This window comes from Megachile rotundata, chromosome 12 (assembly GCF_050947335.1).
Source record: "Megachile rotundata isolate GNS110a chromosome 12, iyMegRotu1, whole genome shotgun sequence".
Lineage (NCBI taxonomy): Eukaryota > Metazoa > Arthropoda > Insecta > Hymenoptera > Megachilidae > Megachile > Megachile rotundata.
Window position 1 is genome coordinate 12263165 of NC_134994.1, and position 20534 is coordinate 12283698.

General features: G+C 34.4%; 1 protein-coding gene across 19 annotated transcripts in view; it reads left to right on the plus strand.

Moving 5' to 3' along the window:
- LOC100879087 (Inositol 1,4,5,-trisphosphate receptor) overlaps positions 1-20453 on the plus strand; it is a 49114-nt gene extending 28661 nt beyond the window's left edge. For 2 of the 19 annotated variants that reach the window (XM_076537896.1, XM_076537906.1), the window contains 46 exons: positions 366-478; positions 571-657; positions 2898-3392; positions 3491-3629; positions 3696-3898; positions 4029-4355; positions 4423-4569; positions 4640-4941; positions 5002-5116; positions 5190-5365; positions 5451-5606; positions 5681-5831; positions 5987-6134; positions 6487-6513; positions 6771-7110; positions 7176-7341; positions 7410-7629; positions 7700-8238; positions 8309-8424; positions 8496-8631; positions 8700-8957; positions 9495-9509; positions 10115-10192; positions 11204-11324; positions 11434-11576; positions 11682-11720; positions 12117-12304; positions 12369-12480; positions 13183-13290; positions 14542-14659; positions 14730-14962; positions 15022-15163; positions 15225-15523; positions 15591-16100; positions 16166-16315; positions 16384-16576; positions 16676-16798; positions 16865-17037; positions 17113-17277; positions 17340-17520; positions 17606-17698; positions 17898-18055; positions 18115-18280; positions 18343-18503; positions 18573-18734; positions 18808-20453. In XM_076537896.1, the coding sequence (XP_076394011.1) occupies positions 366-478; positions 571-657; positions 2898-3392; positions 3491-3629; positions 3696-3898; positions 4029-4355; positions 4423-4569; positions 4640-4941; positions 5002-5116; positions 5190-5365; positions 5451-5606; positions 5681-5831; positions 5987-6134; positions 6487-6513; positions 6771-7110; positions 7176-7341; positions 7410-7629; positions 7700-8238; positions 8309-8424; positions 8496-8631; positions 8700-8957; positions 9495-9509; positions 10115-10192; positions 11204-11324; positions 11434-11576; positions 11682-11720; positions 12117-12304; positions 12369-12480; positions 13183-13290; positions 14542-14659; positions 14730-14962; positions 15022-15163; positions 15225-15523; positions 15591-16100; positions 16166-16315; positions 16384-16576; positions 16676-16798; positions 16865-17037; positions 17113-17277; positions 17340-17520; positions 17606-17698; positions 17898-18055; positions 18115-18280; positions 18343-18503; positions 18573-18734; positions 18808-18888 (8273 nt within the window). In that variant the 3' untranslated portion in view covers positions 18889-20453. Of the gene's footprint in view, positions 1-365; positions 479-570; positions 658-2897; positions 3393-3490; positions 3899-4028; positions 4356-4422; positions 4570-4639; positions 4942-5001; positions 5117-5189; positions 5366-5450; positions 5607-5680; positions 5832-5986; positions 6135-6486; positions 6514-6770; positions 7111-7175; positions 7342-7409; positions 7630-7699; positions 8239-8308; positions 8425-8495; positions 8632-8699; positions 8958-9494; positions 9510-10114; positions 10193-11203; positions 11325-11433; positions 11577-11681; positions 11721-12116; positions 12305-12368; positions 12481-13182; positions 13291-14541; positions 14660-14729; positions 14963-15021; positions 15164-15224; positions 15524-15590; positions 16101-16165; positions 16316-16383; positions 16577-16675; positions 16799-16838; positions 17038-17112; positions 17278-17339; positions 17521-17605; positions 17699-17897; positions 18056-18114; positions 18281-18342; positions 18504-18572; positions 18735-18807 lie in introns of those variants that run through there. The other 17 variants (XM_076537890.1, XM_076537898.1, XM_076537891.1 and 14 more) reach the window with 17 other exon arrangements.
- The last annotated feature ends 81 nt before the right edge of the window (positions 20454-20534 follow it).

Genomic DNA, 20534 nt, shown 5'->3' on the forward strand with positions numbered 1-20534 from the left:
TAAGATAAATTTCACTCTGAGATACATACAAGATAAATTTTAATTTGAGATACATGTCAGATAAATTTCACTTTGAGGTACATATAAAATAAATTTCAATATGAAGTACATATGATACGTGTGTTCCTAAAACACATATGAAACACATGACAATCTGAGATACATATAAGATAAGTTTCACTGTGAGATACATATAAGATAAATTTTAATCTGAGGTACATATAAGATTCATTCTAATATGAGGTACATATGATACATGTCTACTTAAGACACATATGACACATGACAATCCGAGACACACATATGATACATTTCCCCAAAACGAGTATCATATAAAAAAAAATATTTTCCCTCGCAACTTTCAGATTGCCTCTTCAAAATATGTCCCATGAATCGTTACTCCGCCCAGAAGCAATTCTGGAAGGCCGCGAAGCAAAACGCGGGCGGCACCGACGCGGTGCTGCTGAAACGTCTGCACGTGAGTTACAACGGCAAATTATCACCTGAGCATCGTTCCAGCAAAGTATTTTTAACACCAAAAGAATCAATGCCGGGATCAATTATTTTCAGCACGCCGCCGAGATCGAGAAGAAACAGAACGAGACCGAAAATAAGAAACTGCTGGGCAGCGTGGTATCCTACGGTAACGTTGTCCAGGTGAGGGACTGTTTTGTTTCTCTAATATTTTTCTATATTTTTACATTGCCCTCGTTACGCGAAGTAAATCAATTTACCTTGCGCTACACGCCTCAAAAGGTCAGCTTAGCTTTAGAACCCAAGGACACGTACCCTTTTATGCATAAAGCCTCGTCGAGTGATGCCGGCGTGGAAAATAGAAAACGCAACAAACAATTGAAGGGTTCCGAACACGACCCTTGTCAATTTTCGTCTTTTTTTAGCATCGAAAGATTCTGAAGAAAAAACGAAAAATATTTCAGACTCTGTCAACCGCTTATGGTTGGAGACTCAATCTTTTATTTAACCTTGCTTCGGAGAAGTTCGACATTTTGCTCGGATATGCTAGCTGCGTTTATCATAAGTCTAGAGAGAAACGATAAGTGCTCGCCAATTAACAGAATCTACTTCCTCTGCCTCCGTCACATGCTACCGCTCACATAATTTTTATGTTAAAGCAGTAAACCTGTGACGATTATAATCACACATAATGTATACAACCTATAATATATAAATTACAAATGAACCCAAAACCCTGTTCTTCATGAACAAGCATTAATAAGGTGGGAGCACTAATCAGAATTAAAACTGGGACTTAGCTTACAAACACTCTTTGTCTACACGAAGACAATGTCCTTGTTATTGCGTATTTAAGTATATGATCGAATTATTAATCAGGTTCGTGGGGCTTTTATCGTCCACAACAAGGGAAACAACGTTACGCTGGTCAGCTATTACAGGAACCGAAAGAACGTCTGGAACAGCAGGCTCTTGCCTGTGAACTAGACGTCTACTTAACTTGATGCAATAACGTAGCCCCGAGGTCTCTGTCGGGGCTATCGGGCTACTTTATTACTTCCCACTTTGTACAGCGAATTATGGCAGACACGAAAGTTAATGTACTAGAAGGTGCCTGCGCTTCTTATTTTGGCGACCTCGTCGTTCCCTTTTGAATCAATCCACGAGGGCGATTTTCTGTTCCGTGTACGTCAAATTGATTATCGCCTCATTCGTGTTTAACATGCGGGAGCTATTTTTGTGGGGACGCGGTCTAGAAAGATTTGCTGGTTTCTAGAAAGATTAGGGATGTAGGGATTTTGGGATTTGTGGGATTTGGGATTTGTGGGATTTGGGATTTGTGGGATTTGGGATTTGTGGGATTTGGGATTTGTGGGATTTGGGATTTGTGGGATTTGGGATTTGTGGGATTTGTGGGATTTGGGATTTGTGGGATTTGGGGTTTGTGGGATTTGGGGTTTGTGGGATTTGGGGTTTGTGGGATTTGGGGTTTGTGGGATTTGGGGTTTGTGGGATTTGGGGTTTGTGGGATTTGGGGTTTGTGGGATTTGGGGTTTATGGGATTTGGGGTTTGTGGGATTTGGGGTTTGTGGGATTTGGGGTTTGTGGGATTTGGAATTTGTGGGATTTGTGGGATTTGAGGTTTATGGGATTTGGGATTTGTGGGATTTGGGGTTTGTGGGATTTGGGGTTTGTGGGATTTGGGATTTGTGAGAATTGGGATTTGTGGGATTTGAGATTTGTGGGATTTGGGATTTGTGGGATTTGGGATTTGTGGGATTTGGGATTTGTGGGATTTGGGGTTTGTGGGATTTAGGATTTGTGGGATTTGTGGGATTTGGGATAAGGGGATTTTGGGATATGGGAATATGGGGATTTTGGAATATTCGACTTTTGGGATATAGGGATACAGATATGTAGGATTTAGGCATGCAAGAATTTAGGAATATAGGAATTGCTGTATGTGGATTTTAGCATATAGAAATTTGATCATATAAAGATTTGATCATATAGAGATTTGGTTATATAGAGATTTGATCATATAGAGATTTGGTCATATGTAGATTTGATCATATAGAGACTTGGTCATGTACTAATTTGAGAATATAAGATTTTGATCATGCAAGAATTTGGTAATATAGAAATTTGCACATAGATTTCAAGGTAACATTCGCCTATACAAAGATTTGATCATATAAAAATTTGAAGACATCAAGCTTCAGAGACTTTTCTCATAACTCCAACTGAAGGACATAAAATACAAAAATCTACATCATTCAGAAACTCTGTCCACAACTATGCACCTAAGAGTTTGTACAACTATGTACATAGAAACACAAAACTATGAAGAGTTAGATCCATGTCATCCTCAAATCATGGCTACGTCACGCCATTTCAATTCACATCACACATCTTCCCCTCAGCTATTACATCTCAAGTCCAACAAGTTCCTGACCGTAAACAAGAGGCTACCAGCACTACTAGAGAAGAACGCGATGAGGGTATACCTGGACGCGAACGGGAACGAGGGTTCCTGGCTCTACATAATGCCCTTCTACAAACTCCGCAGCGATGGCGACAGCGTTGTAGTCGGCGATAAAGTAATCCTAGAGCCGGTGAACGCCGGTAGACAGGGTCTGCACGTGGCTGCGAACTACGAACTGAGCGACAATCCAGGTTGCAAGGAGGTGAACGTGGTTAACTCGGCGACGTCGTGGAAGGTGACGCTGTTTATGGAGCACAGGGAGAACCAGGAGGAGATACTGAAGGGTGGAGACGTTGTTCGATTGTTTCACGCGGAGCAGGAGAAGTTTTTGACGATGGACGAGTATAAAAAGAAGCAGCACGTGTTTCTGAGGACCACTGGCAGAACCAGTGCTACTGCTGCTACCAGTAGTAAGGCCTTGTGGGAAGTTGAGGTAGGTTTTGAAGATTGTAACATCTTCGCATCTACATCTTATCTAAGATGTAACAAAGAGATTGTAGGAAAGATGTTCAATTAATTTTCTTCTTACAGGTTGTTCAACATGACCCGTGCAGAGGAGGAGCCGGCCACTGGAACTCCCTCTTCAGATTCAAACACCTAGCCACGGGCCAATATCTCGCTGCCGAGATTGACACCGACGAACCACATGAACTCACAAAAGGCAAACATGGTGAGAAGATCGAAAAGGAATGTGTCTCACGAATTCAGAGCATAGATATATTGTTATACCTTGCAGATCCAGTGTACAGATTAGTGTCAGTACCGCATAGTAATGAAATTAGTTCTCTGTTCGAATTGGATCCAACGACGTTGACGAGGGGCGACAGTTTGGTTCCACAGTCATCTTTCGTTCGGTTGCATCACATATGTACCAACACGTGGGTTCACTCGACTAGCGTACCGATTGATAAGGATGACGAAAAGCCTGTTATGTCAAAGGTAGCCTAGAACATCTCTGTGAAGAGTGGTCACGTTGATAAATATTTTGGTCACTGTAACAATATAAGTTTTGAATATCAGCGTGGTCACTCTAGCGTGTTCAAAAATAAATTGTTTAAATGATAATTAGGTTGGCTGCGCGACCAACAAAGAAGACAAAGAAGCGTTCGCTCTGCGATCCGTATCCCCGGTCGAGGTGCGAGATCTCGATTTCGCGAACGATGCGTGTAAAGTGTTAGCGTCGATAAGTAGTAAATTAGAGAAGGGTACGATCTCGCACAACGAGAGGCGAGCTGTGATGAGTTTACTTCAGGACATAGTATATTTCATAGCCGGTTTAGAGAACGAACAGAACAAATCTGAGGCTTTAGAGTTAATCGTCACGAACGCTGTGAGGGACCGACAGAAATTATTGCGAGAGCAGTACATACTTGGTCAACTGTTTAAAATACTTCAGGTATCGTAGCGCACCTTCGACGATTCTATTTCGAAGTTTCTGTATGCTGAAGATCTTTCTTTGGTAGGCTCCGTTCTTGGAGTCCGCGGAAGGCGAGGGACCATTTCTTAGAATAGAGGAGTTGAATGATCCAAGACACGCGCCATATAAATACATGTTTCGTTTATGCTACCGTATACTGAGGCTCTCTCAACAAGATTATCGGAAAAATCAGGTATCGTAGATATATTTTTAGCAATATTGTCAGTAAGTGCTTATACCGGTTTACTTTTTTTATGATGTAGGAATATATCGCTAAGCACTTCGCTTTCATGCAAAAACAAATTGGATACGATATTTTAGCAGAAGATACTATCACTGCGCTTTTGCATAATAATAGAAAGTTGCTGGAGAAGCACATCACGGCGGCGGAAATTGAAACGTTTGTAGGTCTTGTGAGGAAGAATATGCACAATTGGGAATCTAGATTTTTAGACTATTTGTCGGACCTGTGCATCTCCAATAAGAAGGCGATCGCAGTGACTCAGGAATTGATTTGTAAAAGTGTGCTGAGCGAAAAGAATAAAGATATATTAATAGAAACTAGGTAACATATTTGTTTAGAGGGAGCACTTCGACTTGTGTACTGATGTGTGATTTCTTTTAGAATGATGAAAACTCAGGTCGAAGTGGAAGAGGTGGACGAGAAACAGGAAAATGAAGAGCCTCGAATTACTGTGATGGAAGAATACGAAGTCTTTCTTGTATATAATAACGGAACGGTTAGAATTATTACTACAATTTCAACGTGTATTTAAAATTGTTTTGGAAGTTATAATGGTTATCTTTGTGTAGAAGTCAATGTCTTTAAACGAGTTATCACGGGGAGCGAAAATGGGTAACGTCCAGGATGCAGCCATATTGGATTATTATAGGCACCAGTTAAATCTTTTTAGCAATATGTGTCTGAACAGACAGTATTTAGCATTGAATAATTTATCGCCACATTTGGACATTGGTCTCATACTTAAGTAAGTTAATTAACATTGTTATGACAATGATAATTATGACAGTGAAATTAGTCTGACAGTGTACATCATGTTATTAAAAATTTAGGTGTATGGAAGATGAAACGGTGCCATATGAGTTGCGTGCATCATTCTGTAGGCTTATGTTACACCTTCATGTTGACAGAGATCCACAAGAACAAGTCACACCTGTTAAATACGCTCGACTTTGGTCTGAGATCCCTTCTAAAATGAGTATTAACGAGTATGTAGAAACTGTACAATATTATTTGATTAAAAAGATATATCTGTATTGTACAATTTATTATCTGATTTTAGTTATGATGCAAACAGAATGCGAGATCAAAATAAGGAAGGTGTCCGTGCTAAATTTAGCGCCACTATAATGTTTGTAGAAGATTATCTGTGTAATGTCGTGGCAAAAATGTGGTCGTTCGCGGATCAAGAACAGAACAAACTCACGTTTGAGGTATGGCAAGATAAACAACATGTGGACCATTCGCTAAATGTCTGTTCGCTTAGTGCACGTTAGTTAATAGCGAGAGTTCTTTAAAGTCCTACAGTTTTAAAATTTTCAAAAAATTATTTTGGAAGTATTTTATTTCATATTTAATATTTTTTCAGGTGGTCAAACTAGCACGAGATTTAATTTATTTCGGATTCTACAGTTTCAGTGATCTGCTAAGATTAACGAAGACACTACTGAGTATTTTGGACTGTATTTCAGAAAATGACGCAGCTGACGGGAAGATTCCAACTGGTGAAATTGATTGTAAGTGAATCTTCAGTTTATATGTATTCTAGGTAGAATTAACATGTCACTTCAACGTAACATTCCTTGTACAGCAATATCCTCAAATTATTGTCATCCTTGTACGCACAGAAGAGAAGTACCATTGCACCTTCCTTCTCCCACTGCAATTGTAACATTGTTTAAATAAACGATATTTTAACTCCTAATTTCTGATACCAAAGTCCATAAACTAATATTGTAATCACCCTCCTCTAGTAATAAATTCTCAATGCAATCTGTACATTTATACCTATGATTAAATAGACTTGTTAAGTATGTATGCATAGTATATGTTGAAATACTAATTAATAAATGTTGAAAACTTCTAAAGCTGATTCTGTGGATTCTAAGGAGGCAGGTAATATACAACTATGAATTAATGTTATTTTGTAAAATTGTTATGCACATTACCCTGTAGTCTTTGTAGCACTTAGTTAAGCTCTTCATACTCTTTTAAACTTTCTAATCTCTATCTTTTCTATATTTAAGATAACTATTTCAGTACAGTTTTAAAATTCTATACACTCATTTATAATTCACTTGTGTACATTTTAACACTTTTTTACTCCACCACATTATAAAGTTATATAAAATTGTTTATAACGATTTTAACAGCTGAAGGTGGAGTGTTGAGATGTATTGGAGACATGGGAGCAGTAATGACGAGTCTAACGTTAGGCCCAGCTGGACAAGTATTAGCTGGAAGTTCTTCACCAAGACCAAAACCACTCATGAAGAAAGAATATCCTCTGGTGATGGACACAAAACTGAAGATCATCGAAATTTTACAGTTCATTCTCGACGTTCGATTAGACTACAGGATTTCTTGTTTATTGAGCATTTTCAAGCAAGAATTCGACGAAACGGAAAGAGCTTCTGGTGACTTAAGTCTTGGTCAGAAAACTATAGACTTGGAATTGATAGGCACACAAGCAGAGGGTATATTTGGTAGCAGGTAATACACCACATATTATTTTATCCGTATCACTGGAAAGGTTTTTCATAAACTTCTTTATTCAGTGAAGAATGCGCGGCACTGGATTTGGATGGACAAGGTGGTAAAACATTTCTACGTGTTCTCTTGCATTTGGCAATGCACGATTATCCACCGTTAGTTTCCGGAGCACTGCATCTACTTTTCAGACATTTTAGTCAAAGACAAGAGGTTTTACAAGCTTTTAAACAAGTACGTTTTCTTTTCATATTGTCATCATTTTTAAGAGGCAGAAAAATAAATCAAAGTTTTATCAATAGGTACAACTCTTAGTTTCTGACAGTGACGTTGAATCGTACAAACAAATAAAATCAGATCTAGATGTGTTACGACAATCTGTTGAAAAATCTGAGCTCTGGGTGTATAAGTCTAAAGCAGCAGAAGAACATGGCGGTAAAAAGAAGAAGAGTAAAGAAGACGAAGATGAAGGAGCTACTCCTCGGAAAGCTCCTCCTCAATTATCCACATCAAATAAGAAAGGTTCAATAATAATTTTTTATAAAATACTGCCTTTGTTTATTTCTTAGTAAATTATACTTTGTGATTATAGGATCTGCTATAGACTTAGATATTGGTCCCCCACTGCACTCAGACCAAGCAGAAGAATATAAGAAGATTCAACAAATCTTGATTCGAATGAATAAATTGTGCATCCAGACGATAGGTGGTCAAATAAAACCACGAAAACATGAGCAAAGACTTCTACGAAATGTTGGTGTCCACACTGTTGTCTTAGATTTATTACAAGTTCCATTTGACACCAAAGAAGATGTCCGAATGAACGAGTTAATGCGTTTGGCACATGATTTTCTTCAAAACTTTTGCTTAGGCAATCAACAGAATCAGGTTTTATTGCATAAACAGTTGGATTTGTTTTTGAATCCTGGTATAAGGGAGGCTCAAACAGTGTGCAGTATTTTTCAAGATAATTCTACTCTGTGCAATGAAGTAAATGCTAAAGTGATACAACACTTTGTACACTGTATAGAAACACATGGAAAACACGTGCAATATTTGAAGTTCCTTCAAACTATAGTTAAAGCTGAAAATCAGTTTATTAGGAAGTGTCAGGAAATGGTCATGCAAGAAGTAAGTAGAGGTTATATATTAATAAATTAATTTAGGCTTCAAAATATTGATTGAATTATTGTACTTTTAGTTGGTTCAAGCTGGCGAAGATGTTCTGGTATTTTATAATGATAGAGCGTCTTTCAATCACTTTGTGGAAATGATGAGATCAGAACGACACAGGATGGATGAAAGCAGCCCTCTCAAGTATGTTCTACTTCACATCAGATAATTGAATATATCATGTAGTATGTTTTACTACATACTGTATATTTTAGGTACCATGTGGAGTTGGTTAAACTGTTAGCTTGCTGCACCATGGGGAAAAATGTTAATACCGAAATTAAATGCCACAGTCTTTTACCGCTAGATGATATCGTCGCTATGGTGTCACATCCAGACTGTATACCAGAAGTAAGTTCCTTGATTAGATGTTACTTCCATTGTGACTTAATTATTTAAACATATATGTATTTTCATAGGTGAAAGAAGCGTACATCAACTTCCTCAATCACTGTTACATCGATACGGAAGTTGAAATGAAAGAAATTTACACATCAAATCATATGTGGTCGTTGTTTGAAAAGTCTTTCATTGTAGATATGGGTATAATAGCAACAGCCACACATGATCGTGAACACGCTGATATCGCTCTAGAAAATTATGTGACAGGTTGTCTAATGAATATCATTACGACGTTCTTTAGCAGCCCATTCTCAGATCAAAGTACCACAGTGCAGGTATTGTATTCATCTTGTATTTTATTTTAAAAGAAATTTATTATTTTTATATGAATATATATATATATACTTTTTTAAAAACAAAGTTATGATGTAATTGGCGTAATTATAATTTCCATCACTTCAGAAATATGTTATACAAATTTTTGAAATAATACCAATATTTTTATGGTGGATATGGCACCTTCGTTTTTCAGACATATAAGCACACTAATTTACAGATGTAATTAACAGAGGGAAAGAACGTTTTCTCTCTTAAATGTATTTGTGTGGTTTCATCAGAGCACAAGTTTATTATTTTTACATGCAATGTAACTGTTATTTACTTACGTTAATAACGCTTACTTTTAATTATATTAATTTACATTAAATTATACTTTCATTTTATTAATTTTTCATAAATTTTGACACAATGAAACGCTATATATACACAGTCAATACAAAGAAAAAATGGAATTTTTTTAATGGTTCAATCAATTTGCAATATTTGTACACACTTTAAAATTCTATATTCATTGTTTCAATACTTAACTGAAGTACGTCAAAATGGAGGTAATTTGTAGAAAACAACACGAGATTATTGAATTAGTTTCAATTAGTATAATTCATATCAGAGTAGAGTATAAGTATAGTGGTGTACGTAAAAGTACTTATAGGAGCATAATCAAACTTCCAGAAGTACTGTAGTAAAATAAGCAGTCATATAATAGATATAAATAACATAACTAATATGTACTTAATCTATGCAAATATTCTATCATTTATTTGATCTGGTAATTTCTTGGTTCTTGCTTTGCATGATGATTTCATTAATTTACATTTATTTAGAAACCAAGTACATATCACGAGCATTTGAAAGCATTTAGTACTTAATTAAAAAATAACACGTTTTATTTTGTTTATTATTTATTAATACGCATATGTTTTGTTTCAATTCATTTACTTGCGTATCATGATAAGCCAGAGTACATTATGAATTAATAACTACAACGATAATATACATATATTTTTTTGATGTGTGCTTGGTAATTGGTGATTGCATCAGCGGCATGTTCTGTGTTTTTGGCATGCAACACCTGGCCTTCTTTGACTCATCAACATTGGTTTACTGGGTCTGGGTGCTGGGTCTATATGGTGGTGGGTTGATTTACTAATAGAAACATCTCCACGAGGCTAGACTCTATTGGAGCATCAAGGAGAGTGACCGGAATACTGATAATAATCTTACTGGCTATGTGAGTACCAAATTAAAAAATGCTCTGTCTATTATGAGCACATGTAAATACTAATAGTGTGATATGAAATTAAAGAACATTTGGTTTGAGATTTGAAATTAAAATGCAGTACTTAACAATGTTACTTGGTGTAGTTAAACAGTACATGTGATATCTTACAGTTCAAATGTTTGATGTAGATACTTTTATTGTAAATACACGTGTTTGTGTGTAATTCAATAACATGGGTATATTGTACACTTGGGGGCACCATAGACTTTTTTGAAGAAAATGTGGAGGAAAGAGGCCTTCAGTTGGTATATTTTCAAACTTTCAAATTTAGAAACTTAGAAACTTAGAAATTTAGAAATTTGAAAATTTGAAGATTTGGAAATTAAAGACAGCCTTCAAGATTACAGATAAATGGTGGAAGGCTTTTTCTTCTGCACCCATTTTTATTCAAAAGAAGTCAATGCTGCATCCAAGTGTATATCACAGTAAGAATGAAGAAAATAGTTAAGAGCATAAGCACAACTGTGCTTTATTATTCTTCAATTGGGTTGTAGTATTCTTTTTTAGATTTTAAGTACATTTATAGATTGTATGTCTTTCTGGGAAGTTATACTAACATACTCACTGTCTTTAATGAATGAAACAAGCTCTCTACTTAAACTTCTTCAAGTACTAACCATAGGTTTTCAATTGTATTTGGGATATTCTTTTATATCTGTCTTTTTATACTTCATGCAGCATGAATCTGTGGTTTAATATCTACAGAACAATATCTTTATACAAATTGCTTGGCAATGAGTGTGTTATATGAAATGCAAAATAACAGAGTCAGTAATAAATTTTTAAGATGTGTGCATCTGATGATAGATGCTTAACATTTCAAGGCTTTAAATAAGATAAAAACATAACAAAGGCTATAGTAATACAGTTTATACCACTTTGAAAATTATATTTTTAATTAAGCTATTTGTTTTAGTAATTTTATACCAGTATTAAACAGTATTTAAATTTTTTAAACAGACACGGCAGCCTATTTTTGTTCAGCTGCTTCATGCAGCGTTTAAAGTTTCACAATGTGCATGGCTAAATGCTGGCCAAAGATTTAACGTGGAAAATTGTATACGGACACTGTCAGAAGTCGGTAAGTGAAAATTTCCTTTTATATTTGTTGACAAAAACATGAGGCAAAAGTTGTGCCCTTGTTTATATCTATTTTATAAATAAAAAGTAAACTTTGTTTTACTTCTCAGCCAAAGGCAGAGGCATAGCTATTCCAACTGACTTGGAAAGTCAAGTTGCTTCTATGTTCAATAAAGCTGCAATGCTTAGTAGACAAACAAGTAAATGGCTTCAAGCTGCAAAACAACCAAAAATAGAACGCACACAAAGTCAGGTAATGATAAATGTTGATTCAAAATTATTTGGGATTTCATCAATTTTTTATTAAACATATCTATTATAATTACAAATGTAACTGACATAATCTCTGAATACATAGAGTGATTTAATTTGTGAGGAAGATGATAGTAAAACTGAGGTAAAAATCATTCATAAATCTCTGCGCTTCATTAGATTATTATAACTGTAGTATAGTGTAAAACAGTGATGGGCGAATACATTCTTAAAATTTTAATATTAAACAATTTTAAGATGATAATTCATATTGGTACCCATAAGTCCTTTGGTAGGTACTGCCCATCACTGGTGTAGAGAAACGACTGGGAAGTAGTATACATAGAATTACTGAAAAATATAAAGTGCATTATAAAATAGAGTAGATTTATATTTGATCCACTGCAGGATCAAATAAATCAAACTGTTTATTTTTATTTTTGTAGCATTCATACAATTAATTTCTATTAAATTGCACTATAGAAGAAATGTTTATATGTACATTATAAGTGGTCCTTATGGAAAATATATTTTTATTTAGCTAATGCGTTTGGATCGCAGTATCATAGAAGGTTTACAAGACATAGTATCATTATTGGAAGAGCAACTGAAACCACTGGTTCAATCAGAATTGTCGTTATTAGTGGATATACTCTATCGACCAGAGTTACTGTTCCCAGCTGCGACTGACGCTAGGAAGAGATGCGAAAATGGTGGATTTATTAAAAGGTAAATAACAGATTGTAATTAAAAACGCTTCAGTAGTGGCAATGATTTTCAAATTATTCTTTAGATTAATTAAGCACACGGAAAAGCTGCTTGAAGAAAAAGAAGAGAAACTATGCGTGAAGGTGTTGAGAACCCTCAGAGAGATGATGGCCATTGATCCTGAATATGGAGAAAAAGTGAGTTTCATAGATTCGTGTTCTGCATGAAGTTACAAGAATCATTTGTCATACAAATAAAAATTCATGACATTGTGGAAAAGGGCATTCAGTTGTTTCCGACAAAACATTGATATTAATTAGTAGTGACAAATCCTTCAGGCATGCTTAACATTTACTAATTGCTTCAACGTTTCAATGATGGACACTTTGGAATGTGCTGGTAATGGCTGTTTTCTAACGAACAAGTATCGTTCTTAGCACATGTAATGATTCTAGTATCTTTGAAGCTTACAAATGACTTCAGAACAGAGATGTGCGCTTATGTATCATGATATCGCTGTAGTGATATTATTTGAAGAAAGATTCAGAACTAGCTTTGAGAGCATGCCTTCTGTGACTAGGATTTGCTGCTATTAATTAGCACCGCACCTCGTACAACTGATTAAATATATTACTGTTCTAAGTTCTAGTTGAACCTGAGTTTACAAAAATTTGTGTCTCCATCCATTTGTACTTTACATGTTCGTTGAAAAGCTAAATGCCCATATGTTGTCCGCACACTTTAGATGAACGCGATTAAAAGTTTTTTAGTTTAATCGCGAGAGATAAAATATAATAAAAGCTTTATGAGTACACTACAAAGACAATAAAGTAACAATGGGTGAGTAGGTTTCGTAGAATAGAAATGTAGGTAAAGATGTTTTCATGCTGCAAACGAAGAGCGAAGGTATCTCGGAAGAAGAAGAAACACAACAGAAGAACGAGTCACAAGTTGGAACAGGCTCTGTTGATGAGTCTGAGACTCGTCCAATGACTCAACAAGAGCGGGTAAAAATTAAAGTAGATAAGAACGGTAATTTGTGGGCACAACGTATATAAATTGGCAACATCAATTTTATCTTATATTACTGACAACTTATTACACCGTCACTCTGTCGTTATTTACTATATATTTGTACAAGTTTTAATGCTAAATATTTTTTATTTCTGTATAAGGATATAGGACGTTTACAAAAATTATTTTCTTTAATCACAGTAAATATGTATGCTTTATGATTTGATGAAGAATACAAACACATATTAGTAGTTGCTTGCAACAAATTATTTGATTATATTACATCAATATATTTGAAGAAATTTGCTTAAATGAAACACATAATGTACGTTGTGTAGGTATCTTATGCATGTGCTTGATGAATTTTCTTCTATTCACTTTAATTCATTCCTTACTCTATCATCTTCTTGCATATCTTTTTAATAACTAGTATTAAGTACAATTATAGGTATGTGATCTCTTTTAAATAATTCTGATTTATGATGGGAGATTATTATTTGTTTTATTTAACCTAGATGTTTAAGTAAAGATTCATGTAAGTTGAATAACTTCAACATATGAATTTGTGACAATTTTTAAATTATTGTTTTACTTAATGTAAACTATTTTTTCAAGTACAGTATGGGCATAGAGTTTAGAAATAGTGTGATATTTCAATATGTATATACATATACTTTTATTCCAGATAGAGTGTACCAATACGTCTGTAGATTTATTACCACACACATCACACACAGTTTTGATAGTAATAGAGACAGTGTAGAATTTAGAAATAGAATTCATTTTTTTTGTAATTAATTAGCATCAATACTGTAAAAATAATACAAGCATACTGTTCATATTTTATTGACTTTACTGTTCTTCATTTAACATGTTATACATTTTAAAGCACATAGTTTACAAAGTTTATGTGTGATCTCTTTTTGCATTTGTGCTAAAAATTTTCAAAGTACATAAACTTTCAATGTTGTGCATTTCATTGACTTGTACATGTATAAATTACATTTAAAAATCTGGTACCAACAGATTGTGAATTGCACAAGTTTTCACATTCTTGCACAGAGTATGTAAATACACAATTATTGAATTAATAATTAGGCTGATACTACATACAATGCACTGATATTCCCTTTATGACATATTGGAACTTTTCTACATTTCTTTCGCACGATGTATTGGTACATCTCAATTAATCAAAACTTGCATCATTGTGTTAATGTACATTTACTTTCCTTCTTTCCCAGGGAGATGCTTTAAGACACAATCTTTTGACACGCTACTTTGGGAAGTCTTTCATTCAGAAGCCAGAGAATGTGGAAATTGGAGTTTCTCATACTGCTCCAGTCACTCATGGACCAGGAGGTATAAATTAAAGCCCAGAAGATGATTTATTTTATTACAAAAAGTATAATAAATCCATACTTTTTTACAGCTAAGCTTCTAAGTCGTGCAGGTCGCACCCTGCATGAGATTCAAAGCCATCTTGATCGTGAAGGAGCTTCAGATTTGGTGGTGGAGTTAGTAATTAAAAGTGTACACTCTCCAAGTATATTTGTGGAAGCTATAGAACTTGGTATTGCACTGTTAGAAGGAGGAAATCCTATCATACAAAAGAGTGTGTTCAACAAGTTGATGGGTGGAGATTTGAGTCAATCATTTTTCAAGGCAAGTTATTATTATATCCATTTCTATTATGCAGAAATTAAAGAACAAGTAATTTTTAGGTGTTTTATGACAAGATGAAAGATGCACAGCAGGAAATTAAATCTACTGTCACAGTGAACACTTCTGACATAGCAGCTAAAGCTCATGAGGACAAGGAGCAGAGCAAAGAAATAGAGAAAATATCAAGGAAACGTACTTCAGGTAAAAGCGATATTTCAATAACTTGCAATTATATTTGCTTATACTGTCTTTGTTTGAATAGGGAAACCCAATGGAATTGTAATAACCGATGAATTACGGGAAGAGTTGAATCAAGCTGCGTCGTCTACTGTCCAGGCATACGCAAATGTAAGGAATCTTGCGTCTGGTGAAGATACAACGAACAATGCAGCGCTTGGAAACGCGTTAGAAGATATGATAGCTGAAAAATTGGAGAGGCATCGCAGTGGAACGACTGGGGCAGAAAGGGACGAAGGACAATTGAGTGCAAAAGTTTTAGTAATGCAACCGATATTACGTTTTTTGCAACTGCTGTGTGAAAATCACAATCGCGATTTACAGGTAATTCTTTCAGGTTCCATATTTCTTTCAATATTACGACAATATTAAAACTTTATTGTTTTTATAGAACTTCCTGCGTAATCAAAATAACAAGACGAACTTTAATTTAGTATCTGAAACGCTCATGTTTTTGGACTGCATCTGTGGCTCAACGACTGGTGGATTAGGTTTATTAGGATTGTACATAAATGAACATAATGTTGCGTTAATTAATCAGACTCTGGAAACATTGACGGAGTACTGTCAGGGACCATGTCACGATAATCAGAATTGTATTGCGACCCACGAATCAAATGGATTAGATATAATAACTGCCTTGATTTTGAACGATATTAATCCTCTGGGAAAAACTAGGATGGATTTAGTGTTAGAGTTGAAGAATAATGCGAGTAAATTGCTGTTAGCTATAATGGAAAGTAGGGGGGATAGCGAAAACGCAGAGAGGATTATGTATAACATGAATCCGAAACAATTAGTGGACGTAGCATGTCGTGCATTTCATCAGGAGTCTTTGGATGACGATGGCGACATTGATGATTCATCTACGGATGGTGAAGAAGGAGTGTCGCCCAAAGAAGTAATATTTCTAATAGAAGTTTTATAAATCAAACCATCTTGATACTAAATGTTAATACTTTTCAGGTTGGACACAATATATATATTTTATGCCACCAATTAGCACAGCACAATAAAGAGTTGGCATCAATGTTGAAGCCATCTGAGCTAAGCAGTGCAGATCCAAAAGTTAACAAAGCATTGCAATACTATGCAACCCATACAGCTCAAATAGAGGTACAGCATTCATAGTTGTTTGATCAGTTCATATTCTTATAAATATAAAATTTATAAATTTGTTACAGATTGTTAGAAATGACAGAACATTGGAACAAATCGTGTTCCCAATTCCTGAAATATGCGAACTTATTACTTTAGATACAAAAATTAAAGTATTACATACTACAGAACGTGATGACCAGGGATCAAAAGTTTCTGACTTCTTTGAGAGGACTGAAGACATGTTTAATGAAATGAAATGGCAGAAAAAACTTAGAGGTAGTATAATAGAAGTATAACCTAACCTAACCTAGAATTTGGGTTGCCAAAGTTGTTTATTGAAAATATATTTTTTAATATATAAATGTAATTTTCTAGGACAACCAGTACTATTTTGGATGAGTAGTTATATGTCTTTATGGAGCAATATTTTATTTAACTGCGCAGTACTCATAAACCTCATAGTAGCTTTCTTCTACCCGTTCGTGGATTCTGTGCCTAGTAAGTTTCTGTATTTATAAAATGCTAATTGTTAAAGTAGAACATATTTTTCCTCTGGCATTTCAGAATTAAGTTCACACTTATCCGCTCTCATTTGGACGGTAATGCTTTCGTCGGGTGTTATCGTCGTCACGCTACCTCGAGAATCTGGTATAAGAACTCTGGTAGCTTCAACAATACTACGATTAATTTTTTCGATAGGACCAGAACCAACGTTATGGTTACTCGGTTTTGTTACGGTAAATTTACAAACTACGCATCAAAAATATATATTCACAAAATTTTCTTCACTACATAATGATGATGATTTTTAGGTTGTATTAAAAGTTGTACATCTTATAAGCATTATAGGTAATCAGGGAACTTTGACAAAAAGTTTAGAGCAAATAGTGACGAACGTTGAACTTCTGTATCATATATTCTATCTAATATTTTGCGTTCTTGGCATTTGTATGCATCCGTTTTTCTACTCAGTTTTAGTAAGTATTCAAATGTTAATAAATTTATGTTGACCAAATTATTTAACTTCTGTCGTTTACAGCTGTTTGATGTAGTATATCGGGAAGAAACTTTGCTCAATGTAATCAGATCTGTCACAAGAAACGGAAGATCCATTATACTCACTGCCGTATTGGCATTAATTTTAGTTTACATGTTTTCTATCATTGGATTCATGTTCTTTAAAGACGATTTCTTAGTGACTGTTGATGAAGATATTGTATGTAAGTGGCTGTTCCAACATTTATATTCTTACAGTCGTATGTGATGTATGATATTTGTAACGAGTTAAAATTTGATGGTTTATAGCATCATATACCAAAGGAACCGCAGAAACATGTGATGCTTCAGGCACTGAAAAATGCGAGGCAACAGAAACTGTGTCCCGATATATTCGTGAAGGTATTTTAAATGTTTTATGTACGGCTATCATTATTTTTATTTCTTCACGTTCTTTACTTGAACGGATCAAAGATTTTAGGTTAGGTTTTTTAGTTAACTTTCCTTGATTCTATTATTCAAAAGAAGTTGATGTTCCTTCACAGTGCTCATATAAATATATTTGCATACATAATAAATTATTACTTTTCTGATTACATAGTTAATGAAAAAGACAGTCAAGCAGAAGTAATTAACGTTGGCGGAGAATTGAAGGAACGAGCATGCGATTCGCTGGTGATGTGCATTGTTACAACCTTAAATCAAGGTTTAAGAAATGGTGGCGGCATTGGAGATATTTTACGAGCACCTTCCAGTACTGTAAGTACATAATTAAAAACAATAATAAAGTATCATTATTCACATTAATCACATTGCAGGAACCACTGTTTGTTGCCAGAGTCGTATACGATTTACTATTCTTCTTCATTGTAATAATTATTGTTCTGAATCTTATCTTCGGTGTTATCATCGATACATTTGCTGATCTGAGATCAGAGAAACAGCAGAAGGAATTGATTTTGAAGAACACATGCTTCATTTGCGGTACGTCCGTTTAGCTTTATCTTATGATTTTCTTCTTGTTATACGTGATGTTTCTTTTACAGGACTGAATAGATCATCCTTTGATAACAAGACGGTTTCGTTCGAAGAACACGTGAAACACGAACATAACATGTGGCATTATCTGTATTTCATTGTTTTAGTGAAAGTGAAAGATCCCACAGAATTTACAGGGCCTGAGTCTTACGTGTATGCTATGGTGAAGGTAATAGTCCATAGAGCTTCAAAAAATTGAATTGTGCTTTAACTTTTAAGCTCTGTGTACTTTTTACAGGATCGAAATCTTGATTGGTTCCCGAGATTAAGAGCCAAATCGTTGGCAGCTGATGAGGGAGAGGGTGAACAAGTAGAATTAAGAAGTTTACAATCTCAGTTAGAGTCTACGCAACAATTGGTGAAATGTTTATCTCAACAACTTACTGAGCTTCGTGATCAGGTAAGTCATTAAATATTCTGATCATCTTAAAAGATGTCTATATCCCTTAATTCGTTTGATTATTTCATATCAGATGACGGAGCAACGAAAGCAGAAGCAACGGCTAGGCCTTTTGAATTCTGCGTCAGCATTTTTACAGAATGTACCCATGTAAATCTGAAATAAGTATATTTCAAGATTTTATTTTTAATCATCCACGAATCTCAATTTGATACTCCAACGTAATATTTAATGAATAAGTTTGTGTGTTCTTAAGAAGCATTTAAAGACATTGGGAAGAAGATGCATTTGTGTAGATTTGTTCCTAATTTCGAAAATAATAATTTGTATAGGATAGCACAGATGATTTTATTAAGGATAACATTAATTTTTACAGGTTTTGTTAGGTAAATTGTGTTAGGTAAACATGTTCGGTGAATAAGTTTTGTTGGTATGTGTTACTTAACCTCAAAAAATCGTGTAAAATTTCGTATTAAGTAAAATGGCACCATGATAATTTTAATCTTTACACGGATCAGCCAAACGCGCGCATGGAAGTATGATACTATGAATGTAACATATCTAAAGTTCTTATCAAGGTTTTAATATTTCTACTACCTGTTTTAAACCGGTAGCATAACCTTAAAACAGGTTTTTAAGAATGTTGAAGCTTTTATCCATGTAATGGATTTGTAAAATAAATGTCTGATATTTCATTTCATTAGTAAGTTCGTTCGGTTGGTTGTGTTTATAGTCTTTTAAGTTTGTAAAATAAGCTTACTTTCTCATACATAGTTTACTTACATTTTAATCAGTAATTTTTGTGCATATAGTTTTATAAATAATCGGATTACGTATTGAAAGATTTTTCATTACTTTGATAATGGATGATTTCTTTCAATATTAAGATATCTTTAAGAAACAATGTATTTGTTTATGAATTCTTAAATAGATGGGTAGTTACCTCGTAAATTAAAAAAGCAATAGGGAATTAAAGGAAAGGTAATTGATAGGTAAATGTTATAAAATTTCACAGTTGTCTATTTTCCTGATGTCTGACGCTAGCAGATAGATAAATTAATTGTAGCGGAATAAAGAAGAAATATGGATACGCGATTAAAATAGAGATTCAGTCGTGTAGCAGATTCATTGCTAGTAGATATTTATAGTGAATCAATGTCAATAAATATCGTTATTTAGTTCTTAAATAGATGAAAATTAAGAGATAATCCTTATATTTAAAATATCTTGAATGGAAATATATTGAAGTTATTCTCACTAAGCACCGATAATCTTCAGTGCAGTGATTATGGTTTTTATTCATTCAAATATATTTTCCACTAACACATTTAGATGCTGTTAAACACCCTCGTCTCTCTGTAACATTTATACATATATGTACGTGAATATATATTGTACGTTAATTATCTTGTTTTTAATAGCAGAACTCTATGTAATGTATATACGCATACATCTTACTAGATGTTATTCACATTTCCGTGACTCGTACGTATAAGTACAACAATCAAAACGTGAATTGTTGTTTCCTTCTGTGCCAACTTTACCAGATGTTTATTACGAGTTGTTATTTAAGATTTTCAACGTTCATTCAACAGAAATGAATCGCAAACGTGTTACCTCTAGATGTACATGTTTCATCTTCCGATTGTATAATGTATAAATAAGTATGTAGATTGTATTAAAACTTGTATGTGAATAAATTGTCCTTTTTTTATTAAACTTGTGTGCGTAAATTTTCTTTACTAACTTAATTTTATATTTGAATAAAACAGTTCTCATAGGCGATTCCTTTCTTAAAAA